The sequence below is a fragment of the Myxine glutinosa genome, chromosome 7 (assembly GCF_964187855.1).
Source record: "Myxine glutinosa chromosome 7, kmMyxGlut1.1, whole genome shotgun sequence".
Taxonomy (NCBI): Eukaryota; Metazoa; Chordata; class Myxini; order Myxiniformes; family Myxinidae; genus Myxine; species Myxine glutinosa.
The window spans coordinates 61,571,357-61,594,279 of NC_136267.1; the positions used below are offsets into that span (position 1 = coordinate 61,571,357).

The window sequence follows — 22,923 nt, forward strand, 5'->3', positions numbered from 1 at the left end:
AAGTTCATAATTTTAAAGCTAATCCAACTCTGAGGGAAGCTCAAAGTTCTTGAAACGAGATGCAATTGTCCAAGAAACACCATCTTCTAATGCTTTCCATGTTAGCTATATTTAATTGGTAAGGAAACTTTCTATCTTTTCCCAAAGCGAAGGAAGCTGGCCCAAGGTAACTATGTGTACGCTTGTGCATAGAAAAATGAAAAAAATTAACCGTTGCTGTTTCTTGCACATTTGTGCAGATCTCCATCCTGCAACTTCTTAAATACTTCTCGTATACCTCTAACAGAACTGCACCCAAGTTTGATTGCATTATCTGAAGGTCACAAGAAATTGCAAAGTAAACGCCACAAATGGACTTTTTTGTGGATACCTGAATTAGTGGTCTCGTGTTTGATTTGCATATGACTGAAGCCGAGATCAGTGAATTTCGATGAGAATTTCAATTAAATTATATTAAGTGAGTGTAACTCAGTGTTGCGGTGTTCAATACAGACACCTCCAAGGAGCACTGGCCTTCATCAAGCACGAGTTAAGTGCACAAAATTTGAGCCACCAAATTTACCTCTGGATTTTCAACAAGCTTGAACTGATTGTGAGAACTCACAAATACATTATAAATACAAGAAACCATTGTCTGTTATCTCAAGAATAATTGTCCATAGCTCAAAGCTCAAAATTTGTGATCTACCTGTTTCACAAAATGACCCTTGTTTTATAATTCCAATCAGTTTCAATAACTACATTTATTGTGCTTCCTCATTGGTCCGAGTTATTCCCACCTTCTTGTGGGGTCGGCCAGAAAATGTTTTGGCTCAAGTCATTCACGAACCGGCTGACCAGGAATGACGTCCGACTGAAGGTATTTGGAATTTGGCGAGGATGCTTTCTCGATAACTCACCTACACTTGGCGAAAGACAGAGTGGGATATTTAACTTATAAGTGCTGACAGACTTGTCCACCAGGTTGACATCCATCCGATGGATGACACACATTGATCGGTTGCCCTGAATAGGTAACTACAGGAGGACAGTTTACAGTGGTGTCGACAATCCTATAAGCATTTCTGCCAACCGATTGTCAGTTTCAATAAGTACAGAGACCAATTTAAAAGTCTTCTGACTTGTGGAAGAATTCAAAATGAAGTTTGTTCACATTTCAAAAGCACTCCGTCTTTTGAGGATGAATTTTTTTTTAAACCAATCAGCTGAAGATCTTTTTAGACATTTGAACGTTTCCTTGAATATGCATCGTTTATCTCAACAGAACTCTTGCCACAACCCTTCACCTTTTTCATAAACAAAACAATTTAAGATTTTTGCTCTGCGAGCTTCAGACGAATTCACACATTGTGTGCAGAGCCAAAATGTTTGTAATTCGGTGTGCATCTTATTCCGAAAACATCTTCATCTATAGCATTTCAATGCCATTTATAAGTCATCCTCAATGAACGGCATCTGGTTGTAGAAGGTCAACGAGGTCAAAGTTCATTGTTCACAAACTTATGGCCCTTTGCAAGTGTATTTTTCACAATAGTGGGGCAGCTTAGCCCAAATATTCAAAAGAATTGTGCATTTTGTGATACAAGCACCAAATTTGGCACAAATGTACATTAATATGTTGCGAACATTTTCAGATATTGGGCCACTTGAAATTCCGTAATTTTTTTTTTCAAATTTTTTCAAATTTCGTAATTTCAAATTTTTCGGGTGACACCGTCACAATTTCGGTCTTCGAGGCCGGCCGATAGGCAAAGTGTGACCGGAAGGGACGAGGTTCTCCTGACCACGTGGCCCTCGATCTGGGAAGCGAGAGGCGTTCCATTAGTGGACGCGCCCCTCACGCCCGACTTTTGGGCGGCCCCGGCAGGCCGTTTGTTTTGACGTTCCGTGACAGGCCCCGCACCCCCACCTCCGGGCCGACCGGAAGCTTGTGCTGAGTACATCATACCTGAACAACTCAGTGAGGCAGAACACAGCAGTGCACACCAGGGTGACCCCTTCAGTGCATAAACCAATTAACCTGTCCACTGCAGGGCATATAGAAATGAAGTTATTTTCTGCATATAATAATAATATAAGTTCAGTTCTATATAACAATTTCTGTTATCACCACTACCACTACAACTACCACTACTACAAGCTTTGTCTGGAATTTTGTGGACTAACAGACAAACAGACATACAGACAAGCTGGGATCAAAACATTACCTCCTTCCACCATTGAGTGTAGAGGTAAACATCATGGAAATTATATCATGCCCTAGATTTAATTCATGCTTACCCGTGTATTTGCTTCACTGGTTCACAAGGTCTTTTGCATACATGTAATTCAGACTCTCGTCTTCATTGCTGACCACACAATGTTCGCAACATATTAATGTACATTTGTGCCAAATTTGGTGCTTGTATCACAAAATGCACAACAGGTTTGCTATGCTGCTACACTACAATGACATTTCGATGGGCAATTTCATTCTTCGTCGTCATGGTTTCTTTTTAAAAAGCTGGTACATCCTCGTCTATTTACAAATATCAGCCACGCCAATGATCGTCCTGAAATGTATTGAATGCCCATCTTATACGTATTTCATAATACCATTTGAGCATTTTTAAATATTCACAGTATTGTCACAAATAGTTTTTCCTGTTATTGAAGAATTCTTCATTTCAGCTGAAAAAATAAAACACAATATCCAAAATGTCGCATCTGATGAAATCCACCTACACTTTCCGACAGGCCAATGGATCACAAGGAAAAGTCTCAGCTTTCTTCAGCAATATATTAAAAGCACTGCATTGTTATTTTCACCTATAATAATAACAATCATAATCATATAAAGGTATTGCTGCTGTGTGTTGTGCTGTGCTGTCTTTAAAGTAACATTAAAATACTTAGCTTCAATCTTGTGCTGATTTTGAAATGCTTGGCCCTGGGGTGCAGATTGGTGCGTGAGGTCACGGGGGTCAACGTGAACATGCGTGTGGGCATTCATAGTGGGCGTGTTCACTGTGGTGTGCTTGGTCTCATCAAGTGGCAGTTCGATGTGTGGTCCAATGATGTTACGTTGGCAAATCACATGGAAGCTGGAGGCAAGGCCGGGTGAGTAGATCTCTCTCTCCTGGCACTTTTCTAATCTATCTAGAGCACATGTATGTTAATAGATGAATTATTTATTCATTAATCAATTAATTATTTAATTTTTTCCGTTAATTCATTTTTTCAGATGAAACACTGGTGGTTTTAGGCATGCTATTAGCCAATTGATTAATAAATTAATTATTTTACGATTATTTATTTATTTTAATTAGGCAATTAATCAATCAATTATTGTACACCTTTCCCTCACAAAAGCGTCTCAATGTCCTGCATGGCGGCATCACCAGGCGCTGAAGCCGTCCCGATAAAGCCGCGTGCTTTAGGATGTTATTTATTATTTGGCATCAGGGTGGTGTATTTTGATTGTACCTGTACTTGTTTTACATTGCTCTTTACTCACGAGTTAGGAGCATGTTGCAGGCTCTCCTTGTCATATAAAATATATCCTTGTGAGGTATATTATGATGGACGTAGACGTTCAAGCGCCAAGGTCTTGCCACTTCCTCAAGAAATCCCAGTGTGTCTGGTATTGTGTGGACAAATAACAATAGTCTCCCATGAACACTCTAATATCTGTCAACCTCCAATATATTGTGCCCAATTTTCCTTGGATAATGGAATTTTGACGAGAGACATTTTGTAAGAAAAACCTAATTGATCATAAGACCATGGGTTGTTGGTAAGCACAGCAGAAGCAGGATTGAAACCTTGAGCTTGGGATGATAAATCCTGTGTCGTTTGTCATAAAAAAGACAGGTGTGAAGTCTTAATAATGGGCCAGAGTGAGAGGGCATGTTGCGTGTCGAGTTAGGTGTGACGGTAAAGCAACAACAACAACAACAACAACATGCATTTTAAAGGCCATTTTCCCTACTAGAGCGGGGGTTAGCCTTGCGGTCCCCATGACAATCTTCTCCATTTTGCCCTATTTTCTGCATCTCTCCTTGTTAACCCCCTTGCCCGCATTTCGTCTTCCACCATCTTTAGCCAAGTCTTTCTCAGTCTTCCCCATCCTCTACTTCCTTCTACATTCATTTCCATCACTCTTCTCAACCAGTCACTTTCATCCTTCCTCAACACATGACCAAACCATCTCAACCTGCTCCTCTTCACAGGATCAATCACAGGCTCTATTCCCATCATCTTTCGCAATTCATCATTTGTCTTCCTCTCTCTCAACGATACTCCGCACATCCGTCGAACCATTCGCATTTCCACCCTTTCCAACCTTCGTTGCTGCTCTACGTTCATTACCCATGTCTCGCTCCCATAAATCATAACACTTCTCACACATGCAGCATACACCTTTCCCTTCAGCTTCAACGACACTCCCCTCATCATCAGCACGCCACTCAGTTCCCGAAACTTCTTCCATGCACATCTCACTCTAGCAACCGTTGCCGAGTCTGATCCACCTTCTCCATTCAGCATGTCTCCGAGGTAGCAAAATGTTTTCACACCTTCCAGCTTCACGCCGTCTCCAAGATCCAACTCAACATTTCCTCCATCTGCAGCTCCCTCTGTGCACACCTTACATTTGAATGTAGCTGCCACACTGGTTAATGACCTTCTCAGACCACTACATTTTTGATGAACCCACTCAGCGCACATTGTACATTGAATGGAGCTCACTCCGACATGCTTCCTACACACAGCAAAGGGCCACTTCCCAGTTCTTTCCACCTCACCACATGCTTTACCACTTGCCATCACCTTCGTCTTTCCGATATTCACCTTCAGACCTTTTGTCTCCATACATTCCTTCCACTTGTTCATCTTTTCCTTCAGTCCATCCATACTTTCCGCAATCAACACCAGATCATCTGCATACAACAACTCCCACGGTAAACCCTCCTTTACGTTCTGAGCCAGCACCTCCATCACAGCTACAAATAGTAGTGGACTTAGTACCGACTCCTGATGCACTCCCACCTTCACCTCAAACTCACCACTGTTCCCGTCCTTCATCCTTACAGCTGTGCACGCTCTTTTGTACATTGCCATCACTACTCTGATCAACCATTCCTCCACTCCTAACTTCCTCAATGCCCATGTCAATACTTTGCGTGGAACCCTATCGAATGCTTTCTCCAGATCAACAAACCCAAGAAACAACTTCTTCCTCTTCTCCATGTACTTCTCCTGCAACTGCCTCACAATGAAAAGCGCCTGTCGTTCCTCTTCCTGGCATAAATCCAAACTGCATTTCGTCGATCTTCACTTTCTTCCTCATCCTCCTCTCCAACACCCTTTCCAATACCTTCATTCCATGCTCCAATAACTTTATCGCTTGGTACGAGCCACACTCCAGAGGGTCACCTTTCCCCTTGTATAGAGGTACGAGGGTACTCAGTTCCCAATCCACTGGAATGCGGCCTTCTTTCACCACCAAATTACAGATCTCTGTCATTCTCTTCACACCCCAACTTCCTGCTGCCTTCAACATATCTCCCACAACTCCCGTCGGCCCTCCCGCTTTTCTACCCTTCATTGCTTTAATCGCTTGTGTGATCGCTATTACACAATATTACAAATCAACAATCGCTTCCTCTACTTCCTTCTCAGTTATCTTCTCTGCCGGTCCTAAAACTGGGTTACTCTCTATGTTGCCATCCCATTCATTCTCTGTATTCAACAGCATTTCCATATATCTTTTCCATCTTCCTTTAATTCCATCTGGGTCGACAACGATTTGTCCCACTTCATCCTTCAAGCAACTCACCCCCATCACATCACACCTCTCTTTCGCTATCTGCTTTGCAATCCTGAATACTGCTTTCTGACCCTCTTCCGAATCCAAGCGTTCTCCGAACATTTTCCGACATGCCTCCTGCGCCTTTGCACCTCTTTCTTTGCAGCCTTCCTGGCTGCCTTATAATTATAACTTTCATGCTCTGTTGTTTCTGCTCCCGTACCCTTCGCCTTCTGCCACTCCTTGAACTTCTTCCTCTTCTCGTCAATCCTCTTTCCAACTTCATCATCCCACCACCATGTTTCCGAGTGCCTCGGTGGTCCTTTTGTCCATCCACATACCTCACCAACGGCTCCCAACAGACTAGCTTTCATTGACATCCAACCACTTTCAAGCTCAACCACATCATCCTCGACCCTACTCAGCCTCTCTTTTAATGCCTCCCTTACTGTCACCTCTTTCAACCTCCACACCTTCATTCTCGGTTGGTACTTCACCCGCCGAGCTCTCCTCGCACCTTTCACCCTTATGTCGCAGACAACCAAGTGGTGCTGTGAAACAGCCTCCTCCCCCGGGATCACCTTTGTGTCCCGGAGGTGCCCCCTATCTCGCCTACGCACCATCAGGTAGTCAACGGTTGTCGTCGACCCACCTGACGTGTATGTAACAAGCTTATTATCCTCTTTCTGGAACTGAGTATTACAAATCAACAAATCAGCTCCATCAGCAAACTCCAAAATCCTTTCACCTTCTCCATTTCTCACACCATATCCGTAACCCCCATGAACTCCCTCAAAACCATCCATACTCCTTCCCACATGTCCATTTCGGTCTCCTCCTACCACAACAACTTTCTCATCTTTCACGTTTCACGTTCACGCTGTGACGGTAAAGCAGGAAAACAGAAATCACGACAGATGATGTGCACGTACCACCCAAGTTTGTCATCCTGACTGTGGAAGGCCTAAAACCACTTCTGGCAAGTAGGATTAAATGAACTTATCATATGTTTATTATTCACTTTTACACTTATCACACGGCATTTTAAGACGGCGCACCAATTGGTCTTAACCTCCACCACTACCTGCAATCTTTTCTACCCCCCTTTAACCCAACATCACCCTCTTACTCACAGATTACTGTGTTGCCTTGCTTGCTCTGTCCTATTTTCCTTTTTTTTCATTCCCTCAGTTATCATGTCCGAGTGTGGCACCACTGTAGCTCATTAAGTTTTTAATCTCTGTCACATTGCTCTTCCATGAGCCAAATTCGTGTATAAAACACACCACAGTTTGTTTGCTTGTTTTATTGAGCTGTTGGGGCCAAACGACTGATTCTGTATAGCAATATATTGGTTGTGCAGAACAACATATTGATTTGGCTTTACCATGTGGTTTCCAAGAATTGCTCATAGTGAGGTTTGATGAAGTTGAATTATTTAATTTTACAGTCGGCTAGAGACATGGGAATTGCTGCATTTTCACACAAGGAATCACATATGGAACCTCAACGTAGGAGAAGGTCATCAGGCCTATCAATCCTGTACTCTATTCCGCACTGCTTCTCAGTACCTACGTATATCCATTTCTAGTTGAAATACTTCCACTGTTTCTGCTACCAACACCTGTCCAAGAAGTCCATTGAAATACACACACTTAACAGCTCTAAATCCAGATTCAATTTTTGATAAGAAATGTGTGGTTGAGGTGAGAGTGGGTGGACCAGCAGGGCCTCTTCTTCTGCTTCTTACCCCGATGAGTCTACAAAGTCTATTTTTTCTGCTCCCCCCTACCCGGAAGCATCTCCCTCCCCCAACACTGTCTATCAGGTCAAGAAGAGTCTGTCTATCAGGTCCATGAGTCCCTGCCCTACAAGTGCCCTCGGTGACCACAGGGCCTTCCAGCACCCGATGCTCCCCTTTGGCTCAAATACAGGAGTTTGTGTGGCCTTCATGTCCCAGTAGAAATTGCTCACATGGCCCATATGGCCTTTCAGCAGTGGCACAGGTGGCCTTTAAACAGGGTCTTCTTGACCTATGTGGCCCAATACACCAGCAATTAGCCCTTGGGCCAAATACACCAGCAAAATAAAAAAATGACACTTGGCCAATGTGGCCTTGACATAGTCGGTCTTTGGGCCTTTATAGCGCATGAAGAAATGGCGCAGCAGGTGCGTGGCATACCAGGCCACGGGAAATGGGAAAAAATGGCAGGTGGCATAGCTGTAATTTCATGGCTGGCAGATGGAAAAAACTGGTCGGTAGCATGGCTGACAAATTGGCAAAGCTGGACAGGCAGGTGGAAAGGCTGGACAGGCAGGTCATGTTAGGTGGCAGATGGTACTCACACCTGATCATGTGGCCTCAATAGGTCACCTCTTTCGAAAATAAAGTACACTGGGACCCAACTCCAAGCCTGCCTGAGGGATCCAAACACCTGGTACAAATTGATGATGACTTGTTGAAATATTTTAGTGTGCATCAATATATCATCCAGGTATACCACGCATGATTGCCACGGCATGCCACCCAGTACATTCTCAGTCAGTCTCTCAAAGGTGGCGGGGCAGTTACACAAACCAAACGGCATCACAGTGAACTGATACAATCCCATACCTGTGGAAAATGCCATTTTCTCCTTCACTGCCTGGTCCATCTCCACTTGCCAACACCCACTCGAGGTTCATGGTAGAAAAACCAATTTGAGCCGAAAATGCCGTCGAGGATATCATCAATTCGAGGCAAGGGATATAAGTCTTTGAATGTCACGTTGTTCAGCTAGTGATAGTCCACACATAAACACGTGGTCCCATCCTTCTTTTTAACCAGCACAATGGGTGATCCAAGTACTTACCGTGGGCTCAATGACTCCTGCATTGATCATTCTTCTCACCTACTCACCAGCTTCCTCCGCCTTGGCCCACAGGAGTTGTCAGGTGGGCTGACGAACAGGCAGAGCCTCTCAGGTGTTGATGTGATGTTTCACCAGGCCCGTATATCCAATGTACCCGGAGGACAAAGAGAATATATCTAAATTGCCACTGATTAACTTGTGTAAGGCTTCCCACTTGGCCTCCTCTACATACCCCGAGATATATATGTGTGTATACTGTATACAGTATATATATTGTCGTGTGACTACCCTGTGTGGTGAACACCGCAGGGTGACACGGAAGACCAAACAAGCTTTAACTGCGAGGCGTTCAATTCAATATGACGGTATTCGTTACACGCGAGGGAAAGGGGGAGGGCGAACTTACCTGGACGGCCTCCACCCGACGTCTTCACACCTGGATAAATTAACTCAAACAACATGGAATTAAAATGTACAAAAATACCGGATTTATTAACGAAAATGCCGGTAACAAAGAAAACACTATAAAATTATATTCCTAATTGGAGCGCTCCCATACAGACCCGAATACAGACAAAGGATAAAATAACTGGAAAATGAATAGGTTTGATTTGTGGCACCTATCTCCATTCGGCTGGTGTATCTCGTCAGCAATGGTTAAAGATCGTCTGAGGCCTTGGCGGGAAACGCACGTTCGTTGGCGCGGACTAGGCCTCACACGCGGCCCGCTCACTCCTGGCTCCGTGCACGAAGCGAAGGGCCTTGGCGTGCAGCTCGCTCTTCCAGCCGTGCTTGTCCTCACGATCTCTGCACGGGAAACCGCAGTTCTTGGCCTCTCAACCACTAGCAAGATGTCGGAACACGACCGTTCACCACCAGATCAAAAACGAGAAGAAGCGAGAAGACGTCGATGCTGAGAGAGATAAAATGTCGATGCTGAGAGAGAGCTTTTCGGCGACCGTTCACCATCAAAGACAAAATGACAAAAAGAGACCCAAGAGACAAAATGTCCGCTGCTCCAATTGTTTTGTACTTGAGGCTCTGACATCATCTCACAACGTCTCCGTCTCTGCTCCTATCAGCGAGCCTCATCTTAACAGTCTCTGTGCCAATATCCCTGTCAATCACTGCTCTTCGGGGCATGGCTTCCCGGACGGTTTGTGCCTCTGCGCTCACCAAGTCGGTGTTATCAGCGATAGTGCCGGTGATGACTGGTTTCCGGGTGGTTTTTAATTAATGTGGTTAATGGCCGATTTCTTATTCGGTGGTTGTCCTGCGGTGTCATAAGGAACACAGGAAAAGATTACAGAGGCAAATACATACAGGCGATTAATTTACCCATAATCCCTTGCTAATTAACATACCCCACCCCTCTCATGGGGACGAAGATACACTTACACGGCATCCGGTCTACACAAATTTCCTACTTATGATACATTGAGGTTTCTTCTTCTTCATGACAGTCGGAGCCCACTAATCTATATACATATATATCTTCCATATGTACTGCCCATCAAAAGACAACATTTTCCAGAAACATTTAAGCATGGAAATATTTACTTTTTGAGCATTTAAAAATTTAACAAACGACAACATTCTTTTTTCGCTATAGTTCAATTAAATGCTTCCAACAGATTTTCCTAAACAACAAAACATGCTGAATGAGTGTGTCTAATGGTGCCCCTGGGATGCCAGACCGTATCGAAAACTTAGGCTATGTCCAGAGAGACAGCGCCAATCTCATGTCTGCCATTCATGGCCTCCGTCAATTGTTGGGAGAGTAGAAGCAGCATATCCAAGGTGGAGTGACCTGGTCTGAATCCAAATTGATGATATGCTGCGATTATGGTCATTGGAGAAAAGGAATGATTTTATGTCAACTGCCATGATGCCATGACCTTGCTGATGATTGGAAGTAATCTAATAGGTCTTTAGTCAAGGGGGTCGTTTTTGGACCTTTTAATGTTTTTTTTGTTTTTTGTTTGTTTTTTTTGGATACAGAATCGGGGCTCGTGTAAGAGCTAACAGATTTTCTGTTAGCTCTTAGATTTGTTGGCTGATTTTCAAGCAGATGTAACATGACCGAGCGCAACTGATGGGGTGAAAACTGAAAAGGGCAAAGAGACGATGTGCAACAACAGGTGTTTTCGATACGTGACCTGATGCCGTCCAGTCCAGTAGTCGAGTCAGAGTCGAGGTTGAAATAACTTTCTCCACCTTCTCAGGTGGAAAAGCAACATAGTCCAGCAGCAGAAGAGAGGTAGGACGATGTTGCGCAGCAGAGATGTTCACTCAGAGAGTATAGTTACTCCCGCCAGGGAGTAATGCATTCACTTGTGTCCGTGTGTGTGTGTGTTCGTGTGTGTGTGAACAGGATATCTGGAAAAGTTCTGAACGGATTTGGATGAAAGTTGGTGGTATGATTGCCCTTGGGATAAGGAAGAATTGATTAGTTTTTGGTGAAGCTCAGGATATTATTCCCGATCCAGGAATTTTTTGAAGGAGTTTTTTACCATTGGAAGATAGGGCTCATTTTTTAAAAACATTATCTTCTATATATTCTATATTTAACATTGTGATATGAAAATAGTTTCATATTTGTTGTAAATGTAGTTTAAACTCGTGGTTATGCGTTAGAGCGGTGTATTTTTTTTTAGCAGCGTCGTCTTCAATGTTTTTTATTTTATTTTAAATAAAGACCTATTCTGTCATTTTAAAACCACCAAAGTGTGTATTAGGTTTCCCCGTTTAATAAAATGTATCGTTTGATATGTATAATGCTTTAAAACTGGTTTTTTTTATTTTATTTTTTACTTCAGAAGAGATATCAACATTTCGCTCAGCGAATGTCATTCGCGGTGTCAGTATTTGATGAACTTATAAAGACTTAGTTCCAGATTTGTCAATGGCTGAGGTATATTAACAAACGAATAAAACAGATTTGGCAAAATTCCAACTTTTTTTTTTAAAGATCGCATATTCACCCAGGGTTGTGAGAGGCTGAAGAAGAAGAAACTCGCATGGGCTTCCCAGACCAAATAAATAATTCTGGTTCTGGCTCTGCGATTTTCAGGTGGGAGTAACGCATTCGATTGTGTGTGTGTGTGTGTGTGTGTGTGTGTTCGTGAACAAGATATCTGGAAAAGTTCTGAACGGATTTGGATGAAAGTTGGTGGGATGATTGCCCTTGGGATAAGGAAGAATTGATTAGTTTTTGGTGAAGCTCAGGATATTATTCCGGATCCAGGAATTTTTTGGGAAATTTTTTTGGGAAAGATTTTTTCTGTTTTAGTGCATTAAAGCTTTTATTCTTATTCTTAAATGATGTTTTTCTCCTCTAATTCCGAGATATATCAAAATAAATTCTCTGACAGTTAGGGCTTACTTTCTTTTTCATTTATTGTTTTGGGGAGAGGGGATGTTAAACAAAACGTATATATTCCAACTTGACCCACGGCGGGAGTATGCGCTCTACTGAGTGGCGTTCTAGTTAATGCATGGAATGGTCTCCCTGGAAAGGTGGTGACAGCAGAGACAGTGAATGTGTTTCAACGACAGGTAGAATTGTATATAGGTACCGAGAAGCAGTAGGGATAGAGGGGTTCAGGTATATTTGCAGGATTGCGCAGTCTTGATGGACCAAATGTCCCCCTCCTGAAGTAAAGTTCCTTGTGTATTACTGTATAGTCTTTTACGTGTTTGCTATACTTTGGTCACCCTTAAAAAAAAATGATGCGCTTGGCACAATTCCCTACCAGGGGGGCACCCGAACGACAGTTTGTGCTCCGATTCTATTTCATGAGGAGGCAAACTTGGACTTGACCATTCGAAGGAATTTGATAAAGTAGCCCAGAAAAGTAGTCAATGAAACTAACTTATTTATTACTTGCAAAATCGAAGATTTTTCAAGTGTATTGGTCGGTTGTGTTTGTGACTCTGTTTGTTAGTTTGTCACCGGCCTACAGGTCACAATTTTCAACCGATCTTCACCAAACTTCACCTAGTGGTAGAGTTGGTCAAATGCCAGAAGCCTATTGTTTTTGGGGTCAATAGGTCAAAAGGTCAACATAGGCCAAAGGTCACCAACTTTGCTAAATTTCTACAATCCTCAATTTTCATCCGATTGACTTGAAATTTGAAGACCACTTGCATATCTGGTCATTGAATTCAACCACCAATAATTTTTGAAGTCAACATAGGCCAAATGGTCAACATAGGCCAAATTTCTAAAATCCTCAATTTTCATCCAATTGACTTGAAATTTGGAGAGGACTTGCACATCTGGTCACTGAATTCAACCACCAAGTATTCTTGAGGTCAACATAGGCCAAAAGGTCAACATAGGCCAAATTTCTAAAATCCTCTATTTTCATCGAATTGACTTGAAAATTGAACAGCATTTGCACATTGAGTCACTAAATAGGGAAACTAACTATTTTTGAGGTCAAAAGGTCAAAGGTCAACTGAAGGTCAGCCTTCCAAAATCATCATTTTTCATCTGAAAAATCGTCACTTTTCATCCTGTTGACCCAAGCTTTGATCAAGATTGTAAATTTTAAACTTCATGAAATGGACAATTTGCTGTATCAATGGTAAACTTTTGGGGGAGGGCGTATTTTGCAAGTATCGTGCTACGCATGACGTTTTCTTGTTTATTTATTTTTCCATTTCCTTTGTACTTTTCCTGATGTTCATCTTTTTCTCATTTTTGTTTCTCGATTTTTTTTTTCATGTGTGAAATGGCACAGGAGGTTTTCATCAAACGTTTATTTTCCCCAACACATCCCCTTTATGTAAAGGAAGAATGGCTTTGTCACAGCTTGATTAATGATGTGCCATAAAGGTAGGCCTCTGACTATCGCCCACATGCTGGCAGTGGAGAATGAGGCAAAGGCCACGGTGACCTTTTAGGAACACGTCACCCCATGGCTGGCAATGTCGGTTGGCACACAAAGCGTCTCTCAGGCCGTAAACAGTCCAACGGCCTCCATCGGTTACTTTTGGGTAATTGGCGTGATTGGCAGCGATGGCACCCTATCGGTGGAGGGAAATCCATTATTTGTACTTTTCATCATGATCCCCATAAATTCCGCACTGATCATGACAACATAAGTGCTAATTTATCAATGAGGTGACCTCTGTTCACATTGTGATACTAATAGAGCACGAATCACGTGGGAATCTGTTTGCCGAATGTGCGGTCAGGGAGTCTAAAGTTGCCCTTGACACTTGGGACGAGACCTTTGGAGAACGTGTTGAGCTCCTTTTCAGTAATTTGGTCTGATGAGGAAAGGAAGAGTTAAACCTTGAAAACATTGTGAAGCAAATCATCGTTTGAACTTTAAACTCTCACAATTGTGCAGTTAATGTTTTATTTCTACAAAAGGCATTACAGCGAGTACTTTTATTTTCAATTTGAAAGGAAGCCATGTCACTTCTTGTAATACAGCCAGCTTTCCTTGAAAGCAGAAGGTATTTGAAAGTTGAAAAAATTTTGAACGTATTTGAAAGAAGGTTATCTTCCCCTTATGCCAACTTCAGACGCATTCACATCACCAAGGCAACGCTGCGCTACCTAAATGGGGACTACGACGTGGAAGCAGGCTACGGTGGAGACAGGAACGCTTACCTCAAGGAACAGAACATCGAGACGTTTCTCATCGTCGGCTGCACCCAGAAACGGGTTTGCTTTGCATCAACACCAGCACGACACATCACCACTAACTTCATGCAAACAGATAAACCCTTCCCTTTTGATGGCATTTTTGTGGCTTCCATGGGGTCTGGAACGTTCTGAAACGACGAGCTTTAGGTACCTCATCAGGGGTGCACATCGGATTTTTATGTGAAAAAATAAAAAATATTTTTTCACATAAAACGGCTTTTTTGCGCACAAAAAAATTATTTTGCTATTTTCGGAGAAAAAAAGAATTTCGCCCTTTTTCGGGAAAAATAAAATAAAATGCCCTTTTTGGTCGAAAATGTCTGCCAACGCTAAAAAAAATTAGGGAATTTTTCGAAATTTTAAACTGCGATCGAAATTTGTAACTGCGATCGAAATTTTTAACTGCGATCGATCTCAAAAACAAAACGTTGCGTCCACTTGCGTGCGTTGTGTCCCCAGCGTGTACAGCAGTGAGGCGGTGTACTACAGTGAGAGAGTGTACACAAAGTGTGAACAAGTCTCCTATCAAGATGAGTGCTGCTCTTCGTGACAAGTGGCTGAAGGAATTCAACACTGGCGGCGATGGGGCCACCTTCAAGTACGTGTCGAGTGACACGGCTTTCTGTCGAGCTTGTGAAAAGACTTTCCGGGCGAAGCAGAAGTCTGAGCTGGCCCAACATGTCCGAGGAGACCGCCACAAGAGCAACTTGGCCTTGAAGAAGAAGAGTACGGTCACGCAAGCCACCATGGAGGACTTTGGTGGCGGAAAGAGGCACAAGTGCGACGTCGTGGCTCAGGAGCTGTACCAGGCCATGCTGGCCGCTGGCATCCCATGGTCGAAATTGGAAAACCCTGCCCTCCGGTCGTTCCTGGAGAAGCACATCACTCTCCAGATCCCCGATGAAAGCTGGATTCGAAAGCACTACCTTGACAAGTGCTACGACGAGGCCTTGGCGGGGATCCGTGCCGACCTCGGACAGCAGCCCATCTGGCTGTCCGTCAACGAGACGACCGATTCGGCAGGTCGATATGTGGCCAACATCATCGTGGGACGCTTGTCCAAGGAGGGGTACTTTCGTCCCCACCTCGTCCAGTGCATGTTTCTGGAGAAGACCAACTCCGGGGAGATCGTGCGTGCAATCAATGACACGCTGCGCTATCTTTGGCCTGATTTCAAGCCGGAGTGCCTCAAGGTCCTCGTCAGCGACGCCGCGGCCTATATGATCAAGGCCGGCCATGCCCTGAAGGAACTCTTCCCGGACTTGCTGCATGTGACTTGCGTTGCCCACGCGCTCCACCGTGTCTGCGAGACAGTCCGAGAAATGTTCAAGGACGTCAACGACCTGATTGCCACGACGAAGAAGGTGTTCGTCAAAGCCCCGTCGCGTGTTGTCTTTTGGAAGGAGCAGCAGCCCAATCTTTCTCTCCCCCCGGAGCCCATTCTGACTCGGTGGGGGACGTGGATCGACGCCGTGGTGTTTTACGCCGAGCACTTCGAGGCCGTCAAGGACATTGTGGACCAGCTGAACGATGACGACGCGATGGCAATCCGGAGTGCCAAGGACCTGTTCGGAAAGGCGGACATCAAGCTCAGTTTGGTCTTCTTAAATGCCCACGTGTCGTTCATCCCGAAGATCCTTAAGCAGCTGGAGGAGGCCGGCATGGAGCTGGCCAAGGCCTTCCAGCTCCTTGATCAGGCTAAGGAGGAGCTCGAAAAGATCCGAGGCTGCCGTAAGGAGATCCTGCTCACCAAGTTCAAGGCGGTGCTGCAGCGCAATCCCGACATTGGTGTGCTGAGGACAGTGGCTTTGATCCTGGATGGAGATCAGCACGGATCTGAGGTTGGTGTGCCGGCTGGAGTCAAGCTTGCTGACATCCCCCTCTTGAGGTACTGCCCCATCGTCAGCGTCGACGTGGAAAGGTCCTTCTCCGTCTACAGAAACGTCCTCACCGACCGCCGACACCGCCTCACCAAGGAGAACATTACCAAGATAATGATTTCAAACACCTACTTTAACCGTTCCTAAAAGGGTCTTGTCAATTTCTTCTAGTCCTCTACTTATCAAACAATGCGGTTGCAATAAAGGCACCTGAACGTCATTTTTTACCTGTTTACTAGCCCAGAGTGCTTAATGTTGTGCAGGAAAAAGCTTACCATTTTTTGTTCTTTTTTTGACTGATTTCTGAAAAACTTGGTAATAATAAAAAATGAATAAAACGGGGGAAAAAATTATTTCGGGATTTTTTCACATTAAAAAAAAAAAATTCCGCTTTTCAAAACATAAAAGGCCTATTTTCTTAACATAAAAATCCGTAGTCTAAGTCATCACTTGCCCCTTTCATCCTTCCAATGGCACACTTTGCCATGTCCACACGTTCCTCAACGATGTCCTTGTGCTTTCTCCGGGGACAGCAGTTTCTCCCCTCAAACAATAATTGTGTGCCCTTGCCGTTACGTTTGCGGCATTTGCGGCCTACAGACCTCGGCTCTGAGAAACCGCAGGAAAAAGGAAAGAGCAATAGTCCTATAAAAATGTTCGCTATGGGAATGGATGCAAATACCATGGTCGTGGATGTAATAAATAATGGAGTTATAAGGTTGAGCCTGGTGTTGCCTTTGCGGTTAGGGTGCTGGCTTGGGATCCTAAAATCCTGGGTTCGAATCTGAGTGTTGCCTTAGCAGTTAGGGTGCCGGTTTGGGATCCTAGGATCCTGGGTTCGAATCCTGGTGTTGCCTTAGCGGTTAGGGTGCCGGCTTGGGATCCTAAAATCTTGGGTTCGAATCCTAGTGTTGCCTTAGCAGTTAGGGTGCCGGTTTGGGATCCTAGGATCCTGGGTTTGAATCCTGGTGTTGCCTTAGCGGTTAGGGTGCCGGCTTGGGATCCTAAAATCCTGGGTTCGAATCCTGGTGTTGCCTTAGCGGTTAGGGTGCCGGTTTGGGATCCTAGGATCCTGGGTTCGGATCCTGGTGTTGCCTTAGCGGTTAGGGTGCCGGCTTGGGATCCTAAAATCCTGGGTTCGAATCCTAGTGTTGCCTTAGCGGTTAGGGTGCCGGTTTGGGATCCTAGGATCCTGGGTTTGAATCCTGGTGTTGCCTTAGCGGTTAGGGTGCCGGTTTGGGATCCTAGGATCCTGGGTTTGAATCCTGGTGTTGCCTTAGCGGTTAGGGTGCCGGCTTGGGATCCTAAAATCCTGGGTTCGAATCCTGGTGTTGCCTTAGCGGTTAGGGTGCCGGTTTGGGATCCTAGGATCCTGGGTTCGAATCCTGGTGTTGCCTTAGCGGTTAGGGTGCCGGTTTGGAATCCTAGGATCCTGGGTTTGAATCCTGGTGTTGCCTTAGCGGTTAGGGTGCCGGCTTGGGATCCTAAAATCCTGGGTTCGAATCCTGGTGTTGCCTTAGCGGTTAGGGTGCCGGCTTGGGATCCTAAAATCCTGGGTTCGAATCCTAGTGTTGCCTTAGCGGTTAGGGTGCCGGTTTGGAATCCTAGGATCCTGGGTTTGAATCCTGGTGTTGCCTTAGCGGTTAGGGTGCCGGCTTGGGATCCTAGGATCCTGGGTTCGAATCCTGGTGTTGCCTGAGCGGTTAGGGTGCCGGCTTGGGATCCTCGGGTCCTGGGTTCGAATCCTGGTGTTGCCTTAGCGGTTAGGGTGCCGGCTTGGGATCCTAGGATCCTGGGTTCGAATCCTGGTGTTGCCTTAGCGGTTAGGGTGCCGGTTTTGGATCCTAGGATCCTGGGTTCGAATCCTGGTGTTGGCTTAGTGGTTAGGGTGCCGGCTTGGGATCCTAGGATCCTGGGTTCGAATCCTGGTGTTGGCTTAGCAGTTAGGGTGCTGGCTTGGGATCCTAGGGTCCTGGGTTCGAATCCTGGTGTTCCCTTAGCGTAGGGTGTCGGTTTGGGATCCTAGGATCCTGGGTTCGAATCCCGGTGTTGGCTTAGCTAATAGGGTGCCGGCTTGGGATCCTAGGATCCTGGGTTCGAATCCTGGTGTTCCCTTAGCGGTTAGGGTGTCTGTTTGGGATCCTAGGATCCTGGGTTCGAATCCCGGTGTTGGTGTAGCTGATAGGGTGCCAGCTTGGGATCCTAGGATCCTGGGTTCGAATCCTGGTGTTGCCTTAGCGGTTAGGGTGCCGGCTTGGGATCATAGGATCCTGGGTTCGAATCCTGGTGTTGCCTTAGCGGTTAGGGTGCCAGCTCGGGATCCTAGGATCCTGGGTTCGAATCCTGGTGTTGCCTTAGCGGTTAGGGTGCCGGCTTGGGATCCTAGGATCCTGGGTTCGAATCCTGGTGTTAGCTTAGTGGTTAGAGTGCCGGCTTGGGATCCTAGGATCCTGGGTTCGAATCCCGGTGTTGGCTTAGCAGTTAGGGTGTCGGCTTGGGATCCTAGGATCCTGGGTTCGAATCCTGGTGTTGGCTGAGCAGTTAGGGTGCTGGCTTGGGATCCTAGGATCCTGGGTTCGAATCCTGGTGTTGGCTTAGCGGTTAGGGTGCCGGCTTGGGATGCCGGTCGAATCCCGGTCGATCGCTGAATTAACTCCAGGGGGCTTGACTCAGCCTGTCATCCTTCCGAGGTCGGCAAATTGAGTACCAGTTCACTGGTAATTCCCTGTGTGTCGCAAGAGGCGACCAACAGGTTGGCGGCAGGAAGGGCATCCGGCCATAAAACATTGCTTCAAAAAGGGGACCACGGTGCCCAAAAAAGGCCAACCCCCACTCTGTGGGGAAAAATGGCCTCTAAAGGCGGTCTAAATAATGGAGTTATATGTTTTCGTTGTAGTGACAATTGATGTACACTGGAGTAAAATAAGTGAAGTTACCCTCGCCATTAGAACACGTGGATTACAGGCTGGAATTTGCTAGCAGGATAGCCTTTTGAGGAACGCACATTCACCGATGAGCCGTCCATCCTGAGATTGAATCCCCGTACAGCTATTGCTGCCAGCCAGGTGTATCTCAGGCAGGACGAGTCATCAATGTGTGCCCCTTCCCTCGGATGGTCTGCTGACATTGGTGCGTGAACGAGAAAGATCCTACGGTATCTTTCCCCGGCACCCTGAGCAAATTAGGACTTCATGCCCGAATGCATTCACGAATTGAATTCACCGGGGTCACCCCATCAGCAGCGAAACTGCTCCTCAGTAAAAATGCAACCAATGGCCTGAACTCAGAATTGAATCCCAGTCATATAAACATTTGCTAAGAACAACATGTATTGAGAGTACTTTGTTACTTTTGGCCTAATAGTAGAGTTAAGAAAAGAAAAAGATTATTCACTGAAATTGGAAGGGTTTGATGAGGATTTCTAAAGAATAGTTTTCTGATATTTTTTTTTTTTGAGAACCATCCAGCTTATTTTTTTGAGAACTTATATCACATTATTTTTGGTGTAAATATGATCATTGACAACTTCACATTATTGTTTTATTTCAAGACTTAAGTTTTAATGCAGTGGAATTGTTCTGGTTATTACGTTTAATAACCCATTTGACTGGAGTATGCTGCCCCTCCATCGCTTCCCTCACTTCAAATGTCACCAGAGCCGACTCCACCCGTGAGATGGATGCAAGCCTTAATTCCATGTTGGCTTCCAGATCTTGTGTTCCCATCCCACGCTACCCAATCGCACCCAACTGCTCCTGGACTCTGTGTCTTTTGCAACTGAGAAGGTTGAGAAGTTTCTGGCAAAACTCAACTTTGATTCTGCAACTGGCCCGGAGAACATCAGTGCACCCGTGTCCTATAAACCTGCGCTGCTCCTCTTGCACATCCTCATTCTGCTCTGTTCACCCTATCATTTGCCCTAGGTCATGTTTCATCTGCTTGGAAATTCGCCAACATCACTGCATTACATAAGCAAGGTGCAAAAGCCGATCCCCTTCATTAGAGACCTATCAGCTTACTTTCAATCATTAGCAAGGTCATGGAATCCATCATTGCAGTTGATATGAAATCCATTTCTCGAACAGCCTGATCTCAGATGATCAGTTTGGATCATGTTTTAAGATGACCTTACAGATAGAAGTGAAATAGTTTGATGTCAGGGTTCGTCTGAAGATTGGGCTGCATGTTGGTGGTACCTAGCTCGAAAGGCTCAAGCAAGATGACAACTGCATGTTGAGCAGTTCCCCTATTCTGATGCGCTTACATTGCATCTCCATGGAGAGATGAACCATCATAACTGCAGCATTTGAGGGAGATGACCCCCCCCCCCCCACCCCTCCCAGTCAACTTCCTTAATTAAGTGTTTTCTGATGCTGCGGTCATGGTGGGTCGATCATGTGGTCATGCTATTCCCCTGATCTTACATTACTTGACTCTTATCCGTGGTGGTGGCAGAAGTGTCTGTGGGTACTCATACTCTCGTTGGGGCATCAGGGTGACCACGATAAGTCATGAACATTTCCCTGACTAAGAACCAATCCTGGACATGTTGTTACTCTGTCTTAGGGTGCAAAAATTTCCCCTGAGCAGCAGCCATGGGTATCGGATCCACCTCAGTGAGGGCACAGTACCACGCCTTTGCTCTACTCTACCACCAATCCACCCTTTAACTATGGGGTCACCTTTAATCATTGGTGAATCATGAAAAGCCTTCGACCATCAGGGAAAATCAACATGGGATCGCAAATGCTATCTGACCAATCCACAGGACAACTTGCATATGCTTTAGATGAGTTTGAGCGATGGGCACAGGTGATCATAATGAAGACCGGTCATGTGTAGGTGTATTAAATAGGGCAAGTTGGTGTTTCCATAGTATTAAAATTTGGTGTCTATGTAAAACTACAATAAAGTGATAAGCAATCCTTTTTTGCATCAGCATTAATGGGACAACGTGTATGTCTGATATAAAGAATCACAGAGGCCTTCAAAGATACATCGTCCACGTTCAAATATGCCAGTGTGCACACACAGTAGGAAGGGCCGGGCAGGCAACACACACACACACACACACACACACACACACACACACACACACACACCTCATCTTTCACTTGGACGTTTTTCCTCTACTGGGCATCTTCCTCTACCCCACCAAACCATAACCTCCAATCGACCTTCTTCTTTCCTTTGGAGCACAGAGCTGAGTGTAGCATAATTTGCTGGGCATGGGACAGTGCTGCTGATGCCCTGTAGGTTAGAGTAGGTATTTGCAATTTGTTTCAGGGTGGCGTCAATAGCTCACCAACTCTTGTGAAAGACACTGGGGATCTTCTCTGACTGACATCCACCAACTTCTGCCAGTAGATAGATCCCAGCTGAGGAACGGCACACACATGGACGAATCACATTCCTGCGAAACACCGACCGGGATGACAGTTTGTAGCTGAGAAGGGATTCAAATCCAGGAAAATCAACCTACAAGGTCTCTCGTAGCTCTTGGAAAGTAATCCATAGCATTCTTCGAACAGATAGTTTATCGAACTGTCTCCCCTTTTGATCAGGCCCATTGCCTTGTTTGAACTTTCCACCCCAGAATACAAGGCAGGTAGATGCGGGACTGCAGGGAAGGTGTTTGAGTTGTTGGGATGGGGGTGAAGACGAGGGGGTGAGGTGGGGAGGGATGGGTGAGGTGGCTCAGAAGTGCCTCTGAGGATGGCAATGGTGAAGCCTTTTGATGTTTATGATCACTTGACTGTAGTTTTAAAGGTATTGGGTATTTATTTTGCACATTTGGTGTATTTATATGAACGTTTTAAATCACGGGTGTGACTGATGGTGGTCTGTTCTTGTCCTCAGAAAGAGGAGAAGGCGATGATGGCAAAGCTGAACCGTGTGCGAACAAACTCTATGTGCAACCTGGGATCACCTTGGGGACCTGAGAGACCATTTTTTGCAGCTAACCACGTCTCCAAAGAGATGAAGACCATGGTTTGTGCAGTTTACGTTTCTTCTGATTATTGTTAGGACTTATTTAGTTTTATTTCAATGGATGTACGTATCTCGAGCACAGTTAGTTGGCTTGGAATTGCTGTTTTCACATTACCAAGGTGTTCAATAAAGGGCAGCTTCTGCTTTAGCAAGGGCTGTCTGGCTGCCATGAGGTTTCCGCGATTCCTTGAGCAATGGGTTTGCACCTTGCATCGGGCTCACTGTTCTCGACGGACTCTGCTCCGCTTCCATGGCATATGAAGAGCCATGTGGCCGCTGTTGCATAATTTAATTAAAGTTTCTGCATTTGATGGCTTTTCCACGATTTCCCTGTGGCCTTTCACATCTCACTTTTTCCCTCCATGCTTCTACCTTTCGAGACTAGCTTGGTATTTGCAGTGCGTGCATGGGCAGCAAAAGTGACCATATTAGCGGGTATTGGGTGTGACACCGGTTCACTGCATGCCGGTACAAATAAACCTTTCTTACAGGAAGTTCTCCACCCCACTTCCTGCAGGAAAAATCCAGCCATCAACGTCATCAGCACCCGCTCAGTGAAGTCACAAATCAGTTTCATTCTCGAAGATATCCTTACCAAATGTGATGTATAAATACTTTAGAAACAGGTGCTGCCATCACTGATAGCAAAATTTGTAAACTGCAATGACGCAGCTCAAAGTTTTCTTCATATGCTCGGCTTCGTGTCATGTCGTACAGGCCTCTTCTCCAGAAGATTCTGTTTTCAAC

The 22,923-nt window shown here is 45.1% G+C and overlaps 1 protein-coding gene across 2 annotated transcripts in view; it reads left to right on the forward strand.

Moving 5' to 3' along the window:
* ADCY5 (adenylate cyclase 5) overlaps positions 1 to 22,923 on the forward strand; it is a 417,663-nt gene that overhangs the window by 292,913 nt on the left and 101,827 nt on the right. For both annotated transcript variants that reach the window (XM_068122451.2, XM_068122452.2), the window contains exons 6-8: positions 2,941 to 3,099; positions 14,182 to 14,323; positions 22,045 to 22,176. In XM_068122451.2, the coding sequence (XP_067978552.1) occupies positions 2,941 to 3,099; positions 14,182 to 14,323; positions 22,045 to 22,176 (433 nt within the window). The remainder of the gene's footprint in view (positions 1 to 2,940; positions 3,100 to 14,181; positions 14,324 to 22,044; positions 22,177 to 22,923) is intronic.